Consider the following 23,228-nt stretch of genomic DNA (forward strand, 5'->3'; position numbering starts at 1 on the left):
TCATATTTTAGATTAAAGATACTTCAATGTGCATGGGCTTCAGAGCTGTAAGACATTACAGCTTTGTGGCCATGTTTCTGAACTGCTTGGCAGAAAGCTATATACCAGTCTCAGGAGGTGCTGTGTCTCTTGAGGTGTTTTTCATATCTAGTCTGTTCTGGCACTAAAGGTAAATTTCTCAAAAAGGTCTAAACAGTATAGAGGAAATTCTGAGTACCATTTTATTAAAAGTTAGTACTGTTGATGTTCAGTAGTTTCTTAAAACCTGTGGTAAGACCATATTTTTTTTTCAGTTCCTTTGTATTTGAAAACAGTAAGGCTGATACTGCTCAGTCTTTAAATAAATATTTCTCCTCAGGTTCTCTCTAAAAAAGTCAGCCTGAAAGTCAAGGTTTGAGACAGTTACAACTACCTGAAGAGAAGCCTTTTAGCATTGAATGGCTAAAGTTAAGATTACTTAACCTCAGCAATCTTCAGTCCTGCTGCCAGTGTAGCACAAGCGTAAGGGTGTGAAAAATGAACCCAGATGAACTCTGTGTAGGTAAAGAATTATGGTAGAAATAGAAACAATTTTGTAGATACAAGATATTATTTATAGAAATATATTATTAAAATAAAGCAAACTACATTCTAAATACTACTACTATGCTTTTTATTCACCTTAGAAATTGTTGATGGCAATGTGAAAATGACGCTGGGTATGATCTGGACTATCATCCTTCGCTTTGCCATTCAGGATATTTCAGTGGAAGGTAACAGCATTACAACTATGTTAAACGGGAAATTTGTTTAAGAGCATTTTTATATGAATTGTGCACAAGTTGGACGAGTGTTTAAAAAATGAATTACTTTTTCACAGTGAATTACACTGCAAGTTCCCTACCCAGTGAAAAAATCACTTCCTGGAGGGAAAAAGTAATTACTTTTATCCTGTCAGAGACCTCAAGCCACCTTTCTAAATACAGAAGTTCTGGGCATGTGTCTCAGTTATGGAGATAGAAACATGCCTGTTTTTCTGAGCTTTGGTGGCCCAAAACTGTTCTGTAACCTGCATGGTGGTCCTATTTAAAACATACTTTTTTAGTCCCATCCATTTGTCATATTCTTTGCAAATATTATCTGACTATATCTTTCTTCTTTCTATCACTTTTTTTTCCTCCACACTGCTTCAGATTTTTATTCTTAACTCTCACTTTATAACTGTCTCCAGAAAGTATGTTGTAGTTACAATACACTTTAAATTTGGTCTATGTTCTGAAAAGTAGAATTCGAGAAACTGATCTCAGTTTTCAGTAGAAGTAATCTCCTTTTGTATGAGTACCTTTCAGGATTAAATGTTGACTTATGCGAACAAGTTTCAGGTGGCTAACTACATTTACAATGACAAAAAAAATTAAATATTTGAGCACTTTTAACATTTTTCCTGTTTTTTTACTACCTGATGTCTTTTACAGAGACCTCTGCCAAAGAAGGGCTGCTGCTGTGGTGTCAAAGAAAAACTGCTCCTTACAGAAATGTGAACATTCAGAACTTCCATCTTAGGTAAGCTTCCATTATTTCAAAGGGTAGTAGCAGTCAATAATATTTTAGGTCATTGTTTTCCCCACCATTGTGTAAGTATATATTTGACAGGAGATTTTTACTCTTGCCTGTTAACTGGACTTTTTTAAAAAATTCTCTTGCTCTGTCTTCAAAGTCTTATTTTGATTAACATTTGGTGTTATTTACCATGGCTTCCCCAGATACTATTTAACAGAAAAAGAATTGCTATTACATACAGAATGATCATATTACATTATTAGAGTCCTTGATATATGGGAATATACGAATAATGCAGCATAGTGACTTGGTGACTTGGCAAATGACTGCTTTCAAATGAGAGCCACTATAGACTGTTCTTGGCAACAATGCCAATGTGTTGAGCGTGCAAATATATCATTATATTGAATCAGTCTTTATTGTTTTTCAAGATAACTATAAATAAGGAGCCAAAGATGCACTCAATACACAACAGCAGCACTTAAAACACGTTTATTTTCTGAATCAGGATTGTTACTTAATGTGGAAAATTTAGTGAAGCTCCAAGGCCATATGCAGGCTGCCTGGTCTGGGGATTTCACTGGGCTAGTTCCTGTAGCTCTGCCAGTGACCCCCCTGACTAAACTATGTGACTTGCCAATAACACTGTTTAAGCATGTGATCTTGCCTTCCTTGAAATCCTTGTAGTACTTACAACAAGAGCTCTGTATGACAGTGTTTTGGTGTTCTAAATTAATTCTGAAATGTGCAGCACCTTAAGCACATGTAGTAATGGAAAAGATACAAATCACATATGCATCTGTGGATAAACAGAATGTTTGATTTACAGTCCCTCTATTGCCTTTAAGAGATCTGAAATTTGTTATGTGCTATTTTCCTTGAATATTTAGAGGTATATTTCAATAGATCTTTATATGGATGCGGAGTATACTGTAAGTTAGGATATCGAATCTTAGTGTGTATACATACATATGCTGGTCTGATACATGGTATGGGGAACACCTTGAATGGAAGTACCTTGATTAATGTCTGAGTTCATCAGCTCTTACTTTACAAGGGGCTGTCCAGATCATTTTAGTCTGTCCCTTTTGGGCAAAATATTTTTGTTTGTTTCATGCTCATTTGTTTTCAGTTTTACCTTCTGGATGATTTTATATTACCTAATGTATATGTATTTTGCTTAATTGTATTACATTTTTATTGGAGATGATTCTGTTACTTGGAGGATCTACCTAGACATCTCAGTGACAGGGATTCTAGCAGCCTTAAAATGTTTAGTATCATACCATTACTGCACAGGATAAGGCCTCAAACCCATAGTTGCAGTGATTGTATAAAGTGTTTACATGAAGTATCTTCCAGAATAATTGCTTCTGGCTGGAAGGAACCTCTCATAATCTCTCCAAATAGATGTTTTTAGTATCTTTGTTCATTATATATTCTTGCCTAGAAAGGCAGCAGGCCTGAAGTCACACTGAAGTGTATGTTTAGATACACACTCAGTCTGAAGCTGTCATATGTGTAAAGTGTTTTAAATAAACTAAGCTGATTTGTGACTTCTATGAGCATATGGTTGTGTCAGTAAAGTTGTCTGAAATAACTGACATATAAAAGGCCAGCTGCTTCAGCAAATTCAAGTAATTGCAGGTTTGCTCTGCTTTTATATTTTCACAAACATGCTGTAATATGAGGTTTAATTCCGAGCTATCCCGAAACACTGCACAAATTAAATAGTTGAAGTCAGGGACTGTTGCACATAATGTACACTGCTTATTAAATATTATGGATGCCTTGAGTGTGTGTGAACTGTAGAGTAAGATATGTATTACAGAAAAAAAAAAAAGAGTACAGTAACAGAAAAGCTCAGAGGGGTGATAGTTCACAGAACGTGTCAGGATTTGACAGGAGAGTTCCTGCTTGATTTTAAGGGTTGAGCAAGGATCAAACTGTAAAATGCCATGACTTTATTAACTATTTTTTTTCCATTCTATTTTTTGTTGTAAAGCTGGAAAGATGGCCTTGGATTATGTGCACTTATCCACAGACACCGACCTGATCTTATTGACTACTCCAAGCTAAATAAGGTCATCAGTCTGGGTGGTACAGCATGCTGTCCTGCAGTGATTTGGCTCACTTCCGGTTTGCTTAGCATGTTTTCTAAAAGGCAAGCTGAGGAGTGCATACTAATTCTAACTGGCTATCTAAGCTTCCTCCAAAAAGACTGTTACATGGAGGAAATGACCTTCTTTCCATCCCATGAGGATGACTCCAGCATTTAATTGCAAACAATCTGGTCCTCAGCAGCCAGGTAGTTGATGAAGGTCTTTTATGCTGCTGCACATAGGCATTAAATCAAATACATTGCAATTCTCCATTCACCACTGATAGTATTGCACAGTCCATTTTGTTTTGTGTGTAGTGTAAATTGCAGAGCAGTAAACAGTGATATGATGATTAACCTTAAAGTTCCTTATAACAAACATTATCCTTGTTAGTTAGTATTATGCAATAAATTACTAGTCTTACATAGAAAATATTCACCAATCGTACTTCTACCTATACTTCCAGACAAGTGGAAACAAAGCTGATACCCTAATGTCCCTAGGTAGTACCTCAAGGAGATTACAAAACTATTTTATTAAGTGTGCTACTCTTGGCAAAATGCACCTTTTCTAAAATATACCACTTTGGTTTGAGAGGGAGGAATGAGGAGCAAATAAAAATGTCAGAATTACTGGGTATCATTGCTGAAGAATAAAACCTAGAAAGAAGGTGAAGTGTTGTTGTTACATGTTAGCTCTCACTATATAGGTACTACTTTCTGCTCTCTGGAATGAATGCATCTTGACATCTCATATAGACATCAGTGAAACAGAAAACTTAATCATGGTTTTAATTAGCTGAGTGCAACTTCTCATTAATGTGAAGGACTGGTAAATCATAGTCTGTATTTTCCATTCTGTACCTTTCCATTCCAAATTGATTTTACTAGTGGAATCAACTTTCATCAGAAAGCTTTTGATGACAGGGAAAAAATAATTAATTACACAAAAATATGCGAAAACTTATATATATGTTAAACTTATGCTGGGGTCTCCAAGGTGTGCAGTGGTGAAAATCAAATAAACTTATTCCTGAAACTCGTAAGATTTTAATTTATGCATTTTTAAGACAACTGCAGATCTGAACCAAAGGGCAAAATATTAGTCATCAACACCAACTTGTTCTCTCATTTTAAATGCAAAGTTTCTGATGGATAAACTGATTCATGGAATGACTAAGCTACCTGTCTCTGTGTACATGTGTTTAAGCATGGCACAAACAAGTTGGTTTGATTGAGTTTGTGCTTTGAGAAGTGATACACAGTAGTAAAGAACTTAACAGTATAATACATATGAGTGCTGAGAAAAAGGAGTAGAACAGAAGCAGATCTGCTTCAGCATTACTATTTCCCTCTTAGAGCTTTCCAAAATAAGAACAGGTCAGGTTTCACACTGAGGCTCAGCTGTGGCACGTAAAGCACATGCAGAAAAAAACCTAAAATAGATCTTGCTTTTCTGACCTGGCTGTGTTTGATTGACTGCTCATTTTGGTTACATTAACAGCTGCCTTGGTGTCTTGTTTCATGGTTTCTTATCTCCTGCATGCTGTCCTTTTCTTTCCCCACTAATGTGTTTTGTGTGAACTTATAGCTGGAAAAATGGCCTTGCTTTCAACGCCCTTATCCATAGACACAGGCCTGAGCTTCTTGACTATGACAAGTTAGATGAGGTATTTCTTTAGCTGTAGCAGAGATTTTTAGTTACTGTAGTTTGTAGTTTTGTTTAAAAGGATGGGTGATAGGCATCTCCAATTATTCAGAAGTTGCTATAATATTAAACAAATCCTTTATCATCGAAGCACTGTTTACTCATGTACTTAATACCAAGCACACAAACAGGAGGTGCTCATCACTCATCCATAGCAAGTGTTTTAACTCAGTCAGTTCTCATTTAGATTTAGTGCATTTTTGTCACATTTAATTTCAGTCAGAGTTTTTGTATACGTATTTACTAAGTATTGTAATGCTCATGGTGTCTTGTGTAATAGCAAAAATAAGTTTGGGGTTTTTCAATATTGTCTACGTTTTATGTTTCTCTTAATGATGCTCAAAACTGCTAAAGGATGATAGAGTAAGAACTTCTGATTAGAGAGTTTGTATTCTATTATACCCAAATTGTTAGGCTTCAGAATTTACAGTGTTCTTCATAACATGTTTCGTTGAACATGCAGCTTTTAAAGGAAAGGCTATCCAGTATGGTATGTTTTTAGGAAGATATGTCACAGGCATTACTACTTAATGGCTCCCACTCTATATAAGTGCATGAAGAGTAGACTTCATGTCCTGTTTTCCCAACCTCTCTCTGTAGTCATTGATATTGTTCAGAGTGGCTATGATCATCTAGCAGTTTTTGAATACATGAGAATAGTAATAACAACATTAATGGTGTGACCTGCCATTTCATACAGAGAGTTTTCTCTCCAAGCTGATGTGGGAAGGCTGCCTTAAGGACAGTCCTAATCTGACAAGCTTTTGCCTTGCTAGCAATAACTGTCTGTAGGGCAAGACATGAAATTGTGTGCTGCTTATCTGAACTGTGCTCATTGCTTGGTTTCTCTTTCCTTCTTGAAATCCCACAACTCTAAAATTCAGTTGTAGAGACAGTACAGATTTGTCTGTCCAAGCCAAAACTGGGAATTTCTTGCTCCTTCTGGAGAAATGTTCATCTGTTTGTGCTTGCTGCTTCTCATGTGTGCTCCTGACCAACAAAGAACTTGGTAGAAATCACATCCCTATAACGTAATGCAGAAGAGGTATAAAAACATGCAGGACTAGCTTTGTGATGATGGCCTAGAGTAAGTCCACTGGACCAGTGGACTTGACTTCATGTATTACTGCTGTACTTAATTCAGAATTACCTCAGATTTATGTGTACACTACATACATTGTCTATGCTCCCATCCAGAATATATTTGCAGCAGAGTCCTAGTGGTACAGAATAGCTTACTACTGGTTTCTTTTGAAAGTAAAGCAGTAGATAGACCAAAAGTTCATATACCTGTATTCTGCTTTTTGAAGAACAATAGTTGTGAGTCTAGTTTACAGTTTTGGAAAACATAATAACTTTTAGTGTACCTACTGTAGTCTTCCTTCAAGGAAAAATTTCCATCTTTGACTAGCCATATTTTCACCTTTAATGCAGGATGACCCCATAGGAAATATCAACCTTGCCATGGAAATTGCTGAAAAGCATTTGGATATCCCCAAGATGTTGGATGCAGAAGGTAAGAATTGTGTCTTACTGCAGTTTGTATTACTTGCAAACAGTAGACAGTAAAGCTTTTTTTATTTTGCACCTAGTAAATTTTCAACATTCCTTCTACATGAATCGTAATGGAACAACCTGCTTTGCTTTCCTTCTTGTTCCCCATTTATTTGATAATTACACTCACTTTTGGCCTCATTCTTTCTTGTTTGTTAAATGTTTGTATTTATTACAGAACTTTGGGCCCTAACCTCAGCACAGGATCAGAAGATAACCTTTGCCTTTAAGAAATTAAAATCTAAGTCTAATAAAGGGAAATACAATGTCAGCAACTTAAAGCATATTCACTTCTTTAAAATGTTTAAATGAGAGAGCTAGAAATAGAAGTATAGAATTATCAAAATATACTAACAGCATGATCAGTATGGAAGAGAGCTAGGTTGAGGGAAGCATTTTTTGGGGATTTATTATAAACCTTTTGCAGTGATAGTTTTAACAAATGGTTTCATATTTAGTTCAAACCAAAATCTTTAGAGCTTGCTGACAAATAATGAGAAAATATTCATTAAAGTTCCCTGAATTTCTTCAAGATAATCAATACATTTTGTATTCCAGGCAAAAAATGGTGCCAAAATATTGGAATTTGCCTACATTGGTTCAAAGGATTCTTTTCCATGTATTCAGATTCTGCTCTGGTGGCTTGTCAGTAGAGCAGAGATAACATGACAATTATCCAGAGCTCTCAAATTCACTGTGTCTGCTCCCTTTCAAGTCTTTCGTAGAAGTTAGGCCAATGCAGGATGATCTGGAAAATCCAGGCTGAAACCTTGCCATTGAGGTGGTTTCTTGGTTTCACCTTCTTACTTCAAAAGTAATTGTTTTCATTTTTTTTAATTGCACTTTCCCTTTCAAGCACCACTTTATTATTTTACTCTGAAATACTGTGCAAGGAATAAGCATAGGTGCTACCTCCTTACTAATGAACACGTCATACCATCATTCTCCTTTTCTCATTTTTTTCTCTTCACATACCATGTAAGAAACCTTTTTCTTTCCTTACCGGATTTTCTGTACATTCTAGCCCTTATCTTACTATTCTCTATCTCGGCGGGTGAGGGTGACATGAAATTATGCTGCTTCTAATACCTTCCAAGTATTCACTATTGCTTTTTTACTCTGTTTACCTCCACTATGTTCTCAGTGGAAACTTTGCAAAGTTTAGTTCACAACTCTGAAGTAGAAAATCAGCAAATACGTTCATCCTGAACTTAGAAATCTCACTCTTAATGTTGGAAATTGTTACCTCATTCCTCGGTCTTTTCACGTCAGTATCTTCCCATTCTTTGCAGCTTCTACTAGCATCATTCATCACTCATCTGTAAATGATGTAAAACCACCTTTTCCTGCTTTTCTGTTAGGTATTGGAAGGGTCTGTTTTTACCAATGTGTTCATACCTTGATTGCATCCTCTCTATACTTCTACTCTTAACTGCCATAATAGAGACAAAGCTCTCTGCCTGCCAAGCCACACTCTTACATGATGTATGCTGTTAACTAAAAAGGCAGACACTCACAAAGGTTGCAAAACTGCTACTCTTCAAGATTTTCTCACCACAAACTGTATTTTTAAAGGACTGCAGGAGTTTAACAGTTTGCCAATATATATCAATATCCTGTTAGTCACAGGGATCCTGTGGGGTCACAGGGATAATGTACACTGCACCTACTCCTGCTTTGTGACTGTGTTTAACTATGGATTAATTCTAGTTATCTAGATGAAGCTGCTTTGGAGTGACAGTGAAGCTGAACTTGGCAGATCTGCTAGCCATGCCATCTGCTTGGAAGTTTTCACAAGCCAGAAAGTAGCAATACCCTTCTGTGTAGTCTCAGCCTGCAGATGTTTTGTCATTTCAGAGTCACATCTTTTCCATTTATGGAGTCCCAATCTCAGGTAGTTTTGCACTGATATCAATAAACATCTGCAACCTGAATAATGCTTTATTTATTTTGAATCCTTACAGCACTGAGGTGGCATAATCAGCATAATCTGATGGAAGTACCTTGTGAGAATTTCTGAGCAGTTAACCCTCTTCTCTCTACACAGATGTAGTAAACACTGCCAGACCTGATGAAAGAACCATTATGACTTATGTTTCCTGTTACTACCATGCATTTGCTGGTGCTCAGAAGGTGAGATTGTAGAAGATCGATCAGATCTCATCCTTCACCGTCTGTCTTGTTTCCTTCTGCAGTTTTTTCTCTTCTCATCTTTTGCTCAGTAGTTACTAGGATAGCATCTTAGAGCTGAGCTCATTTCCTGTTGCTTGATTTTGATGTGAGCCACTTTCTTGGTACAGCCAGTAGTAGTCTGTTCATTTGTTCCGTAGAACCAAACCCCATCTTCTGCATATTTACTAATAATATCCAGTAGGTTTTAGGCATCTGGTTACTGAGTGGGATAGAGGACATTATTCTCTTTAATTAAATTTGTGTGCATTCATTTAAATCACCTTTAAAAATTCAACATGAAAAAAAGCTTTTAGTGAAAAACCAATTTCACTAGTAGAATGCCATCTTTTTCTTTCTTCCTCCTGGATATTATACTTGCTACAGATGTGAAAATCATCGTAACAGATGTTAGGAAAATAAACCCTTCTCTTACACTTTCAGGATTGTTTAAAAAATGTTAAATGCTCAATGGTAAGTACAAACATCAACATAAAACATTGCTACTATGCAAAGTAAACACAGAAACATACACAGACATCTCAGACCAGCTCTGGAATTGTGTCCTAATGAAAAGAAGGAAAAATTTAAACAGCAAGGCAGTAGAGTTAGACATACTTCGGGTATTACTAAAATAAAGAATACTGGTATATAATGCTAAGGTTTAACTAATCTGTGTGCAACTTCCAGAGAACATCTCTCCAGATCAAAATGCAGTCTTTCTTTCCTGTATTTTAGTCAAAACCTCCCCACATTCTAAGTCACCACACATACATGTGCCAATTCTTTAGCTGATAGTCCTGGTAAAATTAAGGTCATTCCCCCTGTGACAATACTGTAAGATCGAGTATATTAAAAAATTCCACCTCTTTGTAACAGCTTATGTTGACTTTCTACTGTACGTTTTATTCTGTCGGCACCCATCAATGTAACACTAAATTTGTTCCAGGTTTATTTCTAGAATACAGAACTATGGATGAGATAACAATCAGAATGACACTATGTTGTGCTTTTATTTATTCATCCTTTTTTCTACTCCTCGACTCCTTTTTTTTTGTTTTAATTTCTCCCCCCATCTCATAGATATTGTGAACACTCCTAAACCCGATGAGAGAGCTATCATGACATATGTGTCCTGCTTCTACCATGCTTTTGCTGGAGCAGAGCAGGTATTAATCAATTGTCCCTTCAGGTTGCTGTGTTTTTGACTGACTGTTTCACATTGCCACTAGTTTATTAAAACCCCCCTAATTTAGTACTTTGTGGTTTTAATTAACAATTGCAAGTATTACTTGAGCACTAATACTTGTTTTTAACCAACACTTGAACCTGTTTTAGTCAAATGTTGTGTAGCAAGTTGAACTTCTTTAATACCGATGAATATTCCCATTCTCATTTGGGAAATTTATTTGCTGATTATAAAGGCTATTTCAGAAAAAAGTATATTTGAAGATACTGTGAAATGGAGTTATTTGTTGGTACCTCAACGTCTTAAATGTTTGCTACATAAAAGAATGCTTGAGTTTTGGGAATTGATACTCTTCTAGACTTACTCATGATGAGTAGTAGTTTCAGGTTAGATTTTCAAAGTAGCATAAAGATGCAGAAGGGCACAGAAGACATCCAAGACAGTATTTGTGCCTAGCTCCCACTGGAGCCAATGGAATTATTTGTGGATCAAAGTACTAGTATAAAAGGCAAGAACAAGAGCAGCAAATCTGTCATACAGGATGAGATTATCACTTCCAAATGTGGCATTTCCCACTATTCTTCTGTATACATTTCTAGCCTACAAGTGGACATAACCCAATGATGTGTAAAAATAAACCCAAACCAAACCAAACCTAACTCTCAAAGCAGTTGATATTTTTCCTTCATTCTCACAATTTAATTTCTTTTCCTATCTGGAAGGCCATATCACAGCATAGCTATACTGTTATGCCCTCTTGTTTCTCGATATGAGGAGGTTCCACATACTCCATGTAAGAGTCTACACATGTATTTACTTGATTAGATATACTCCAGACAGATGAAATTATAGATCTGTGATGTCAACCTACTAATGTAAATTTTCAATATGGCAAAGCTACACAGTGCCTTCACAACTAAATTTGTCAGGAGGATTTGCTGTCATTAGTTGAGCTGCATATTTTCTTAAGGGTTACACATATGTGTGGTGTGCAGATATATAGAGTGGTCTGGGACTTCTGAATTATATGGGGTGTCTTTCTGATGTGACTAACAAAGCTAATGCTTCTTTTGGTGTGATTATAAAATAAAAATAACCTAATAGGGTAACTTTAAAGAATTACTTAAGTCAGCTTTGAAAAGAAAAGATTTATTAGACAATTAAAATGGCAGTGGGATATTCCCCCTTGTATAATAAGGTTTCATTGTACAAAAAGGTGGCTTCTAAGCTGATCTGTGCCTTACTCAGGCCATTGGAATTTGTGACTACAGAAGGAAGGTAAATATATGTCTAAGTAACCTAACTGTATAAATCACCAACTATAAAATGACATGATTTTTATTTGCAGCAGCCACATTCTCCCTCTTTCTCCAATCCTGTACCAGGGTGTGTTTATGAATACAACCTGTTTATCTGTTGTGTTTTACAGGCTGAGACTGCAGCTAACCGGATCTGTAAGGTGCTTGCTGTGAATCAGGAAAATGAGAGATTGATGGAGGAGTATGAGAGACTAGCAAGTGAGGTAAAAACAGCTGTATCTGTGACATGGAGATAATTATGTTAGTGAAATACTACAAGCTTAAAGATTCGTGCATTCTCTGTAAGGCAGCACAGTTAAGACACTGAGGGTAAATCTTCACAGTGGTAGGATACAACACTCAGTTGCCTAAGATATCAAGGATTGGGTGACTCCTTTGCCACAGACTTCCTGTGTGACTTCCAGCAAGTCACTTAGTCTCATTCATGTGCCAAAAAGGGTGTTTTGAGGACTGTCATCTATCTGCCCCAAGACCAAGCTTGTAATCTTCAAATATAGCCATCTTTGACCATATGGAACATACCAGATCCTGTTGCTCCATGTAAGCGAGTTGGCTTTGTGTACTACAAAGCACAGCTCGACAGGGTCTGTCAGGGTGTTCACAACACACCTGTGAACACAGGCAGCAATTGAATGAAGAAGGGGGCAGATTGTTAAATGGAAAATTTGTTGAGTCAGGACTACAGGTGTGTAGTCCACAAGTGAGAGCTCTGGTCTTTAATGCATACCTGCAAAAACATACTGAGATCATAGACACAAAGACATTAGTGCTACATTGGCACTAAGGCACTTCTGACTGAATATTTGTATATGAACTGAGTTACTCAAGTGTTTTCTGTCCCGATCATGATCATGACTACTTGAGACATCAACACTAACCCTTTTGAACATGGCAAGTGGTTTGGGGTAACTCCAAGTTTTGAGTAATTAGCTACAGACACCTCACATATATGTTCCATCTTTCTGAAAACCAGGATATCCCTAGAAATACCTAGAATATCTGGGCAAATCAATTAAAAAAGTATTGTTCAGCTTTGAAAATCTTGAGCTCACTTGCCACGAAGGCACTGGTACAGATCGAAGTCAATAATATTAAAATGGAGCAAACTTGGTTAGGATTTCTGTATTCAGTACAGTCATTATTTGGTTGCTTTTCTGTTGCCTGTATTTCAATTGTTTGTGTGGGTTTGAAAGCTTTTAGAATGGATTCGCCGGACAATTCCTTGGCTGGAAAACAGGACCCCAGAAAAAACAATGCAGGCTATGCAGAAGAAATTAGAGGATTTCCGGGACTACCGCCGCAAACACAAACCTCCCAAAGTCCAAGAGAAATGTCAACTGGAGATCAACTTCAACACCCTGCAGACAAAACTGAGAATCAGCAATCGTCCCGCTTTCATGCCATCAGAGGGGAAAATGGTTTCAGTAAGTAAAGAAGGCATCAATATTCTCCTCTTCTTTTTATGAGTGTTGTCAAAAAAATTTCAACATAAAGGACTGAAATGCCATTTTAAGGCAGCCTTGGAAACTTCAGTTAGTTGCACTTATCGATATGAAACCACTCTTCTTTCTACATATTCCCTTTAATTCTAAGATCTTGCTTTCACTGGAGCATGCTTCTGACTCCTTGAAGGCTTTCCCCAAGAGCAAATTGTCTTGAGACAATGAGGTGATACAGAGCTTCCTTTGGGAGTGTTATCAATGCTTCTTTATCAGTGAGGCCAAATATTGTTTATTTAGACAAAACTTGCAGTGGTTTCACTGCTACTTTGGTCATTAGACTTAGAGAAACAGATACTGCTCAATACAACTTTTAAAAATTAGTTCTTTTTTTTTTCTCATGTCTGCGAAGATAAGACTAATCAGTACCAAGAATGCTTACCTGTTGATAAGTGTCATGAGTTTGTTGTGTGTCAAAACATTTCCTGTGGAATATAGCAAACCTGTTTCTGTACTCTCTTCTGTCATTGTGTTTTGGCTGCTCAGATTTGATAAACAGATAACTGCACTCTCTGAAAAGGGCAATTGTTCACTCCCCATGGACAGAAAATAGAGGCCCTTTTACTTCAGCTTCCTACTCATGCTTTGAGTTTCTGAGGTAGCTCACAAGACTTTGTGCACCTCAGAAAGTTAAATGAATTTGTATTCCAGATAAAACATGCACCAAATTGATTTGATACTGTTTTGCTGTTGTCAGCTTCTGACAGCAAAGTACTTCTAGTTTGGTAATACAGGTATAGGTATGTACAGTGAGAAGCAAAAGCAGTACATCACGAAGACAGTAAACATGTAGCTATGCTTGGAAGCCATTTGTATAGGGGTTCTTTTCATGAACCCACCTAAATAGGATGCTCTATTAGGAGCAGATATCTGGACTGCAATACTTCCTGAGCCACCTGACCACATTTTCTATGATTCTGTGATTTTACAAAATACAGACGGAAAAAGTCTTCTTTTTGGAGCAAAATTATGAATGAATCACAAATCTTTTTTATCATTTGGATAAAAAAGAGATTATGGTTTCATCCTCTCTCTCACATGTATTCTCGTCACAGGATATTGCCGGGGCTTGGCAGAGACTTGAACAAGCTGAGAAAGGCTATGAAGAGTGGCTGCTGAATGAAATACGAAGACTGGAAAGACTTGAACACTTGGCTGAGAAATTTAGGCAGAAGGCTTCCACGCATGAACAGTGGGCATATGGTGAGCAGAAATGGCTTTAACATTGTTAATGTTTTAGTGCTCAAACATTAAACTTCTGGTGCTGAATATTTGCCAGCCAGAAACTCACTCATAAGTAGTTCAGACAGCTTTAGAAACCTAGAATAACAACAGGCAAAACTGCAGGTTTTGTTGACTATAGTCATGATCCTAACTTGTAGGCATGTAACCAATGAAATGTAACCATAAAAGTCATACTCTTGAGGTAGGCAGTCAAACTTAATGGGAATATTCAGCAGAGGCCATTACTGCTATTGGATTCCTATGTGTTTGTACACCAGCAATCCAACCAGGAACACAGTGACACCACTGACTAAGTGTGAAATTATCAACAGAATTATTCTGAGTTGATTATTCTTTGTTCAACATAGTCTATATAAAATACACAATAAAAGACTCATTTCTTCTTTGTTCCATGCCCTGGATTACACACCATTTATAATTCTGATTTTTAATGGTAACCTATCTTACATGTAGTTAAAACAGCTATAGGAGAATACACTGACATACAGTTTTGCTAGGGGCCATTAAACATAGATATGCTCTACCATCCTTTTGTTTGGCCTGTCTTCCTGCTTCTGCCATGCTTCTGGCTGTTTCCAGCTAGATCTTTTCACATTGTGAAAATAAACTAGAGTCCATCACATAACACAATTGCTAGAAGCATACAAGGCTGTAAATGGCTGCCAACCAGATTCTAGAAGGGAAATTACAGTGTTTGTCAGCCCCCAGAGCCTATTTTCTGAGCATAAAGTGCTCATAGTGACATGTTATGGCTGTTATGCAGGGAAAACGTCACATAAGCTGGTATATAGCAAGAGAAACAATAGTCCCTTCTGGCTCTAGAGTTCACAGAGCTGTAGAATGCCATGCGGTGAGCTGCAGTTGTAGGAGCTGTCTCTATAGATTTAATCATTCAGCATGGGAGCTACTGAGGAGTAGTATTTCAGTTTCTATTTCCTCTAGCTTTTTGTAAATAATTTGGTATTTTCCAGTTAAAATTCAGTGTTTGATACCAAAGATAGTCACACATCTCAATTATTTTGTTTTTTACTTGCTGAGCTGAATAATAAATTGAAAGCAGAACATGAAAAAGAATAACAGATCATTAGTAAAGGTGAAGCTGAGCATAGCATTGTGATTTCTGGTTTTGCAGGTCTACTGTGCAAAAGACTTATCACAATAATGTAGAGCTCCAGTTCTTGCCAATATATCATCTTAATGCCAGTTCCTCAAGCAATGTAAAACTCACTATTTTAGACCACTATAAACAGCCTATGCAAAAATCAAGGAATTATTGGGAGATCTTTAACGATATCTATTTCTTATTACAACTGTTGTACTGACAATTTGCTGCTGATTGCAGGGGAGGTGGTACTTCATCTCATAGATGTGATTTTCACCATGCCTGATTAAAAACAGTTGGCTGAATTCAGAGCTGTTCTAGCCAACAGTAAAAAATGGCTAATATTTTAATTTCCTCTTTCAGGCAAAGAGCAGGTCTTACTTCAGAAGGACTATGAATCTGCTACTCTGACAGAAGTCCGCGCCATGTTGAGGAAACATGAAGCTTTTGAGAGTGATTTGGCTGCTCACCAGGACAGAGTGGAACAGATCGCTGCCATTGCCCAGGAGCTGAAGTATGTTCCATTTAAAGGCTTGCAGCTGCTGACATTTAACTTTGCGATAAACTCTTTCCAATGAATTTGATAGTGTCATAGGTACCAACATAAGAATTCCAGAGATAGCTTTGTAAGTATATTATCTGAGCTGGTCACTGAGACCTTTCCCTCATCTCCTCCTTACCCCCAACCAAATATAGATACTCAACGGACCAAAATTATTTGGAAAGGAACATGTTAAAATGGACTTAACAGTAAACTTTTAGCATTGGCTTTGCTGATGTTGATGGGAATCCTGGAGGTGTTTATTTCTCAGTTCATATAGTCTGCTGAGAGGTACTGGCTATGAGCTGTTTAGCCTAGAAAATAATTTCACTTACACAAATAGCAGATCAAGCATCTTCACTTTAATATCAAGTATTTTCTCACAAGCATATTGGTTATTTTGAAAGGCTTCACATCCCTAAACTATCTCTATAGTAGTGGGCAAGGCATTGACTTTTCTGATTATTTAATTGTCTCTAGTATACTTATTTTCAGTGCTTTGGAAGTGCTATTGTCTTAATTTCACAGGTAGGTAAGTGGGGCATGTGGAAACTAAGTAACTTGCTCAGGGCACACAAGCAATCAAGCACACAAATTCTTCCATAGGAAACCAGGGGTTTTCACCCACAGTTCGATCAACTTAGCCACGGGATCAACACTTGTTTACTCAGCATGCTATACCCAGAGAAAATACAACCATAGCTGATAACAGTTCTACACACATTTAGGCTACATCTGTATTGTTGATATTAGTGGCATAGGTCAGGGACTTGAAAAGTCAAGGCCCCTGACTGATAGAAGAATGGCAGCAAAACTCCTGAGTGTTGATGCAATTACTCTCTCAAAATGGTGCCTTTATGTTTGGACCTTGCTTTTGTTTGTGGAAAGGCTGTTAATGCACCTGTGTGAAGCACAATTTTGTTAGCAAAGCTCTGCCCATGCTGATAATACTGTGGTGTTACATACCGATGTCCCTATTCTGGTAAAGTAGTCTAAAGCTAAGCATATTTAATTTTACAATGTTATGCAGTCAACTGCAGTGGTTTTGTACTGTAAATCAGTGGTGCTACTTCTGATTTTGGCAATTTGGCACATACTAAAATTCATTGCTCACCCACAGTGTAAATCTGTAAAGCCAAAAGGAACGAATGTACACTAGTGTTCAAAACAGAAGCCAAGATCAAATTGTCAGATTCCTGCCCTTGGCTTCCACTCTCCAATTTTCAGCTTCTCACTGTTGTGAATAGGCAAACCAGTCTTAAAACAATGTTAAAACAGTCAAAAATCAAGTGTTGAAAACATGTCCTCTTTTCACTACACATTCTTTAGTACGGATCCACATTCATTAGCAATTTAAAAATCAGAGAGTTTACTAAAATTGTAGTTCGCACCTGATACCAGCAGCACCCGTAGTAATCGTGTCATTCAAATGGATTTAGAAGAAAAATCCTATTTGTCAAGATTATTTAAGGGAGTAGAAGTAAGGCACAGTGTGCAGACTATGCACTGACTTTTAGTTAGTGTGAAAGTCTGCAAAACACTGAAAATGGAGATTTCACTGAGTGTGTGAGCTTGTGAAATACCTTCTGGCATAGTTTGATCTCTATTGTGGAGTTACTTGTTCCTCTTTATACTGAAGAAAGCCTCTGAAACACCTAATCATTGTTAATTCAGTTTCAGCTTTATAAGTGATGAGAAACTTTGGGAATGTAGTGTACATATCTCAGCATCTGCTTAGCAGCATTTTGAACTCTGTGTCCTTTACCTCTGGGGAGGCCAGTGAACATGGTATCCTGTCTATTTTAGGATTGTATCTTCTCAGTTGTGTAATTTGCTGTGTTAAGTTAAATGAGTTATTTGTGGCCTGGGCTGCAAAGGTGCTGAAATCCCATTGCTTTTAGAGATGCTCTACTTAGACTTCTCTGCTTCTTATATGGGGGGGCTGTCAGTGCCTGATGTTTCACTGAGACTCAGTAGCTCAGTTACACCTAATGCCCTTGGAGAACATTGGTTGAAAGGTCATAAAGATCAAATGTTATTATTACCGGCAAACAAATGGGCAGCTTCTACTTAAATATTTATTTTAATTATTTGTATGTAATTCCTCACACAATGAAATTACGAAGGAAAGCAATAATTTCTTTCTCCACTCATATTTTTAAAGAAGGATTGACTAACATCTGAATGTTAAGAAATGTGCGTTGCCATCTGATAAAACCTACTGAAGGCAATGTGGGTATTTTTATTTAGTTTAGTTTTGTTTGTTGTTTTTTATCACTGGATCAGGTCTTTATAGAAATCAGCATTATCTCTGTCTAAATTTCAATTCAGTAAACCTCCATGTTTTGTTTTAGGCAATCTCTTTACTGTCTAGTGTTACAGTTTCAAAGAACAATTGCTGTGTGACCCTGAATTTTACCAGTTAGCATTTCCTGTCTGTTGTGGTATTTTCTGCTGCAGCATCTCTTGCATATCTCTTGCATAATTTCTAGAATAGCAATTTATTTTCAGCCAGGAAGACTGAAACGCTGTAACATTGATTTGGAGAGTCTTTTTGCTTCTAGAAACCTGGGCTCAAATTTTGCTTAGGTGCATGATTAATAAGTGCCTGGTTCTGAAGCAGTTCTAAAGTATATTACTCAGCAGATTATTTTTGTGACACTATCACCATTCCTAAAGTGAGCCCATACTTAAGCTTCTCTGGATCAGGACAAAATTGGACTCAATTTTTCATTCTTTACAGATAAGATTGAATTACTTGTAAGATCAGTAGGAACAGCTTAATGATTTTTACATTCTGAAAGCTGTAGATTTCAAATAACCAAAGAAATAGCAATTACCATTCTCTTAGCAGATCTGTAACACATGTACAGCAGTACTTCATGTATTCACGATAAGCAAAGCTTCTTTGTACAAAATGTGAAGTCTGCGTTTCAATGCTGAGAGAGATACAAGGCCCAGAAAGACAATAGAACAACACTGTTTAATGCCACTTGGTAATCTGACTTATGATTTTTGACCCACAGGTGCACTTTTTGGAAGTTGTTTTGATAATATTATTCTCCTACCTATTTGTCCACAGCACATATACGTGGAAGAAACAGGATAGCAGAGATTTTATGGGGAATGACTGAGCCTCCCTGGCAGAGCTGGTGGAGGAATCTTGCACGTTACCTTCCAGAACTTTGACTAGCACTGGTACAATCAGTTCCTTACTTTCATGGAAGGACATCTGCCCTTTTGCTAATCAACAAAAGGAAATAAGTGATCCATTGAAGCAAAACCAAAATTTACAGTACTCTCAGGGATATGACCTGGAGTATCTGGAAAAAATACCCTGTCCATATATGAGATTTGGTATGCAAAAAGAGACCGGAATACAAATCTACACATCCCATCCACTTAGCTCACAGTTGACACAGGAACATCATTTTATAATCTCAATATGCTACAATGAAAAAAGCCCCATCTTTCAGCCAGAAGCTCATGGTGGCAAAATATATCTTAGCCTGTTTAACCCAAAACTCCATGATTCTGACAAAGTTTTACAAAAGACAGATGGCTTTTGTTGCATCCCTCGACATCTAACAAAAAGGCTTGTTCCAAAGGAGAAAGCAAGTCTTGAAGTTAAGGAATCCTTATATAGTACAACTTGCTGACAGCTTTCTACTTACGTCTAACAGTTCTACTTCCACAATTTTGGATTGGTTTTGTTATTTTTAGAAATCGTTATAGTACTTTATTTTCACTTATTTTACTTCAATTTCAGCTTTTGATCAATTGCAGCACATCTGAAGCCTCTTTTAAACATGATGGTTCGTATACTTCTCAACGTCATCCTGAACCAGGTTGCTGTGATTGAGTTTATAGGAGGAAGCATGAACACTGCTCCTGGCCTACAGTATAGCTTCACACATGAAAGCTGCCTCTGTTCTTTTTTTGTCCTCTTCAAGGGCTGGAGCACCTCTGCTATGAGGATAAGCTGAGGGAGCTGGGATTGTTCAGCCTGGAGAAGAGAAGACTCTAGGGGGACCTTATAGCTGCTTTCCAATACCTGAAGGGAACCTACAGGAAGGCTGGAGAGGGACTTTTTATTAGGGTGTCTAGCAATAGGACAGGGGGTGATGATTCAAAACTGAGGGAGAGAAGGTTTAGACTGGATCTTAGGAAGAAATTCTTCAGCCTAGGAAGGTTGTGGATGCCTCCTCCCTGCAGAAGTTTGAGGCCAGGTTGAATGAGGCCTTGAGCAGCTGAGTATGGTTGTGAGGAGTCCTTGCCCATAGTGGGAAGGTTGGAGCAGGTAATCTCTGAGGTGCCTTCCAACCTAAGCCATTCTATGATTCTGCGATTCTCTAACTTACTGGCAGAGTGATCTCTAAGTTCCTCTTGCCAATTGCCTAGAAGAATATTCAAAAGAAGGGAACAATTCTACCTGCATGTAATGTCTTGTTCAAGCCTTAAATTAAATCTGACGTTCACTGGAATGGGCTGCCCAGGGAGGTTGTGGAGCCTCCTTCTCTGGAGACTTTCAAAACCTACCTGGATGCATTCCTGTGTGGACTACCCTAAGTGATCCTGCTTTGGCAGGGGGGTTGGAGCTGATGATCTCTTGAGGTCCCTTACAACCTCTAATGTACTGTGATACTGTGATAGCTGTCATATAATCACAGTCTCTGCAATGTTTAGTACTGGGCAAAGTGTCCTCAAGGAGAAGCCAAGTACTAAATTCAGTGTACACCTATAAAAGTGAGCTTCCAGAGTGTCAAACACATGTATTTTTATTATGGCCATGATGGCTGCAGGAAAACCAATGGGATTATCTACCACTGAGATAAAAAATTCAATTTGAATCAGACTCACTGCAGAATCTAAGAACAGAACCTTTAAAAGTTATTTCAGTCTTAGGCAGAATAATAAGTTGCTTTATGTCAGGGTAATATAAGCCTGTTAAACAAGCAAAAGAAGCAATGCTACTGCTACATGCACTTATTCATGCTGGTGGCATACATGAGTCTGGAGATCCCTGTTCTCTGAACCAGCCAGTTCTAGAGTATAGCTCTCTGAGGAGATCCTGAAGAGGAAGATGAAAATTGTTCTCTGTGCCCCAGATATGAGCAGCCCCTATTAGTATTATCAGGCCTGTGAAAGAGAGATTATGCTTTAAATACTACTTGGTGTCTCTTTCTCAGTTAAATAGTTTCAGAGCATATGAGGCTGGAACTGATAATTGGGTTATTTTAAACAAAATGTATATTTCAGGCCAATTAACTTAAAACTGTACCAATCTTCAAAAACCTGACTAGGCTGAAGCATTCTGGTTTTCAGGATATCAAATTGCCATGGGAGTAGATGAGACAAAGACAGTCTGACATTTTGTCTTTGATACCTGGGTGCCATAGAGGGATTTTTGATTTTTCTCACAACAGAGGAGGTTGATTCTGTGGAGGTTCCTGTGCTGTGCTTCTTGAAATACTGAACGTCTAGAGCACACATGCCTGTACTGCAAGTCTTGCTTACCTGGAGGAGAAATATTGCAAAAAAGAGGGGAGGAATTACTGAGGGGCAGTGGAAGACTGTGGACAATGTAACTGTTCGTGTCTTTCAGAAAGTCACACAGAGTTTTGTCTTCACTCTTTCTTAGTGAACTGGACTACCATGATGCTGCAAGTGTCAATGATAGATGCCAAAAGATATGTGACCAATGGGACAGCCTGGGAACACTTACTCAGAAAAGGAGAGAGGCACTGGAGGTAAGCCATTTAACAGTGATCAGTAGCTCAGGTGAGGTGGGGAGGGGAAAATACATAATTTGTTTCAGAACTGGAAACAGTCACTGAGCATTCACTTGGGAATCTACAAAGCAATAAACCCTTTCCTCACATCTCCATTGTATTTTGGCATGGTTTCATTTGCAAGCAGACTGAACTGCTCAGAGTAGACTTGACAGCACTCAGCTGCCAAGAACAGTTCTAAAGCAGTAACAAATGATATGTGATTTACACCATTATTCTTTGGGAATTTGATGTCTAGCAAGATAACCAAAACCATTAGAAGCTTCCATTTGCACACTTGTTTTAGATTAATCAGGGTAATGGCCTGTACTGGGTTAGCTTTTTGGTAGTAAATATTCCAAAGCACTGAAATAATTTCCAAAATCTTGTTTCTTGAGAAGAGGGGAAGTCACACATGTGTATATCAAGGTGAAAACTGTATGACTCTTCCTTTTTATACTTACAAAAACTTACTAAAGCAAGATTAGCAGATTTTAATTGATTTGTAGATAGATCACAAACCCAAAAATACTTAAAGTATCAGCAGTGAAAAAGTAATTTTTACCTGTTATCCTTCAAAAAAATATAGTCCATTTAACATGTGAGATATGAGAGTATCTTCAGTCAGTGTGTCTGTGTTGAGTGGGAATCCTTAAAGCAGGTGGTGAAATCAGTCAACAATGCAATCAATTGCTTTTGAAAAGGCATGACTTTGTGCATGGTTGGGTAGGTGTAGGGAGCTAGGTCTTGCCCTAGTAACAAAGGAATGTACTTTTCCTAACCTCTACAGAGAACGGAGAAATTGCTTGAAACAATTGATCAGCTTCACCTGGAGTTTGCCAAAAGGGCTGCTCCTTTCAACAACTGGATGGAAGGTGCTATGGAAGACCTACAGGACATGTTTATTGTTCATAGCATAGAGGAAATTCAGGTAAATGTCTCCTGTTTTTTTGGCTTGCAGTCACGGGGAAAACAAGAAAGAAAGGTTTTTTGTTGTTGGAGAGTAGAACACATGTAAGAAAAAAAACGCCATAGTTGGCATGACGTTTTCTTGGTGATAGACAATGTATGCTCTACTATAAGTAGGGTTCTTCACTGATATGAAAGCATATTCTAGAGATCATGGAAGAAGCAATGGTCCTGGTAAAGTCATAAGGAGAAGACAGGCTGAAAGGGTTGGGACTGTTCAGCCTGAGGAAGAGAAGGCTTCAGCGAGACCATATAACTACATTTCAGTATCTGAAGGGGACCTACAGAAAGGCTGTTTAGAAGGGCTTGTAGTGATAGGATATGGGGCAGTGGTCTTAAACTGGAACAGGGTAGATTTAGGTTGGAGATAAGGAGGAAGTTCTTTAAAATGACAGTGGTAAAATCCTGCAACAGGTTGCCCAGGGTATGGTTGAGGCCCCATCCCTGGAGACATTCAAGATCAGACTTGATGTGGCCCTGGGCAGCCTGATCTAGTTAGAGGTGTCCCTGCTCACTCACATA

General features: G+C 37.8%; 1 protein-coding gene across 3 annotated transcripts in view; it reads left to right on the forward strand.

The window, feature by feature from the left end:
• The window catches only part of ACTN2 (actinin alpha 2), a 68,334-nt gene that overhangs the window by 31,389 nt on the left and 13,717 nt on the right, over window positions 1–23,228 (forward strand). For 2 of the 3 annotated variants that reach the window (XM_054395442.1, XM_054395450.1), the window contains exons 4-14: window positions 666–752; window positions 1,455–1,542; window positions 3,545–3,623; window positions 6,783–6,864; window positions 8,950–9,035; window positions 11,690–11,782; window positions 12,773–13,003; window positions 14,134–14,281; window positions 15,789–15,939; window positions 21,608–21,716; window positions 22,528–22,668. In XM_054395442.1, the coding sequence (XP_054251417.1) occupies window positions 666–752; window positions 1,455–1,542; window positions 3,545–3,623; window positions 6,783–6,864; window positions 8,950–9,035; window positions 11,690–11,782; window positions 12,773–13,003; window positions 14,134–14,281; window positions 15,789–15,939; window positions 21,608–21,716; window positions 22,528–22,668 (1,295 nt within the window). Of the gene's footprint in view, window positions 1–665; window positions 753–1,454; window positions 1,543–3,544; window positions 3,624–6,782; window positions 6,865–8,949; window positions 9,036–10,154; window positions 10,241–11,689; window positions 11,783–12,772; window positions 13,004–14,133; window positions 14,282–15,788; window positions 15,940–21,607; window positions 21,717–22,527; window positions 22,669–23,228 lie in introns of all 3 variants that reach the window. The other variant, XM_054395434.1, reaches the window with a different exon arrangement.

The sequence above is a fragment of the Indicator indicator genome, chromosome 2 (assembly GCF_027791375.1).
Source record: "Indicator indicator isolate 239-I01 chromosome 2, UM_Iind_1.1, whole genome shotgun sequence".
Classification (NCBI taxonomy): domain Eukaryota; kingdom Metazoa; phylum Chordata; class Aves; order Piciformes; family Indicatoridae; genus Indicator; species Indicator indicator.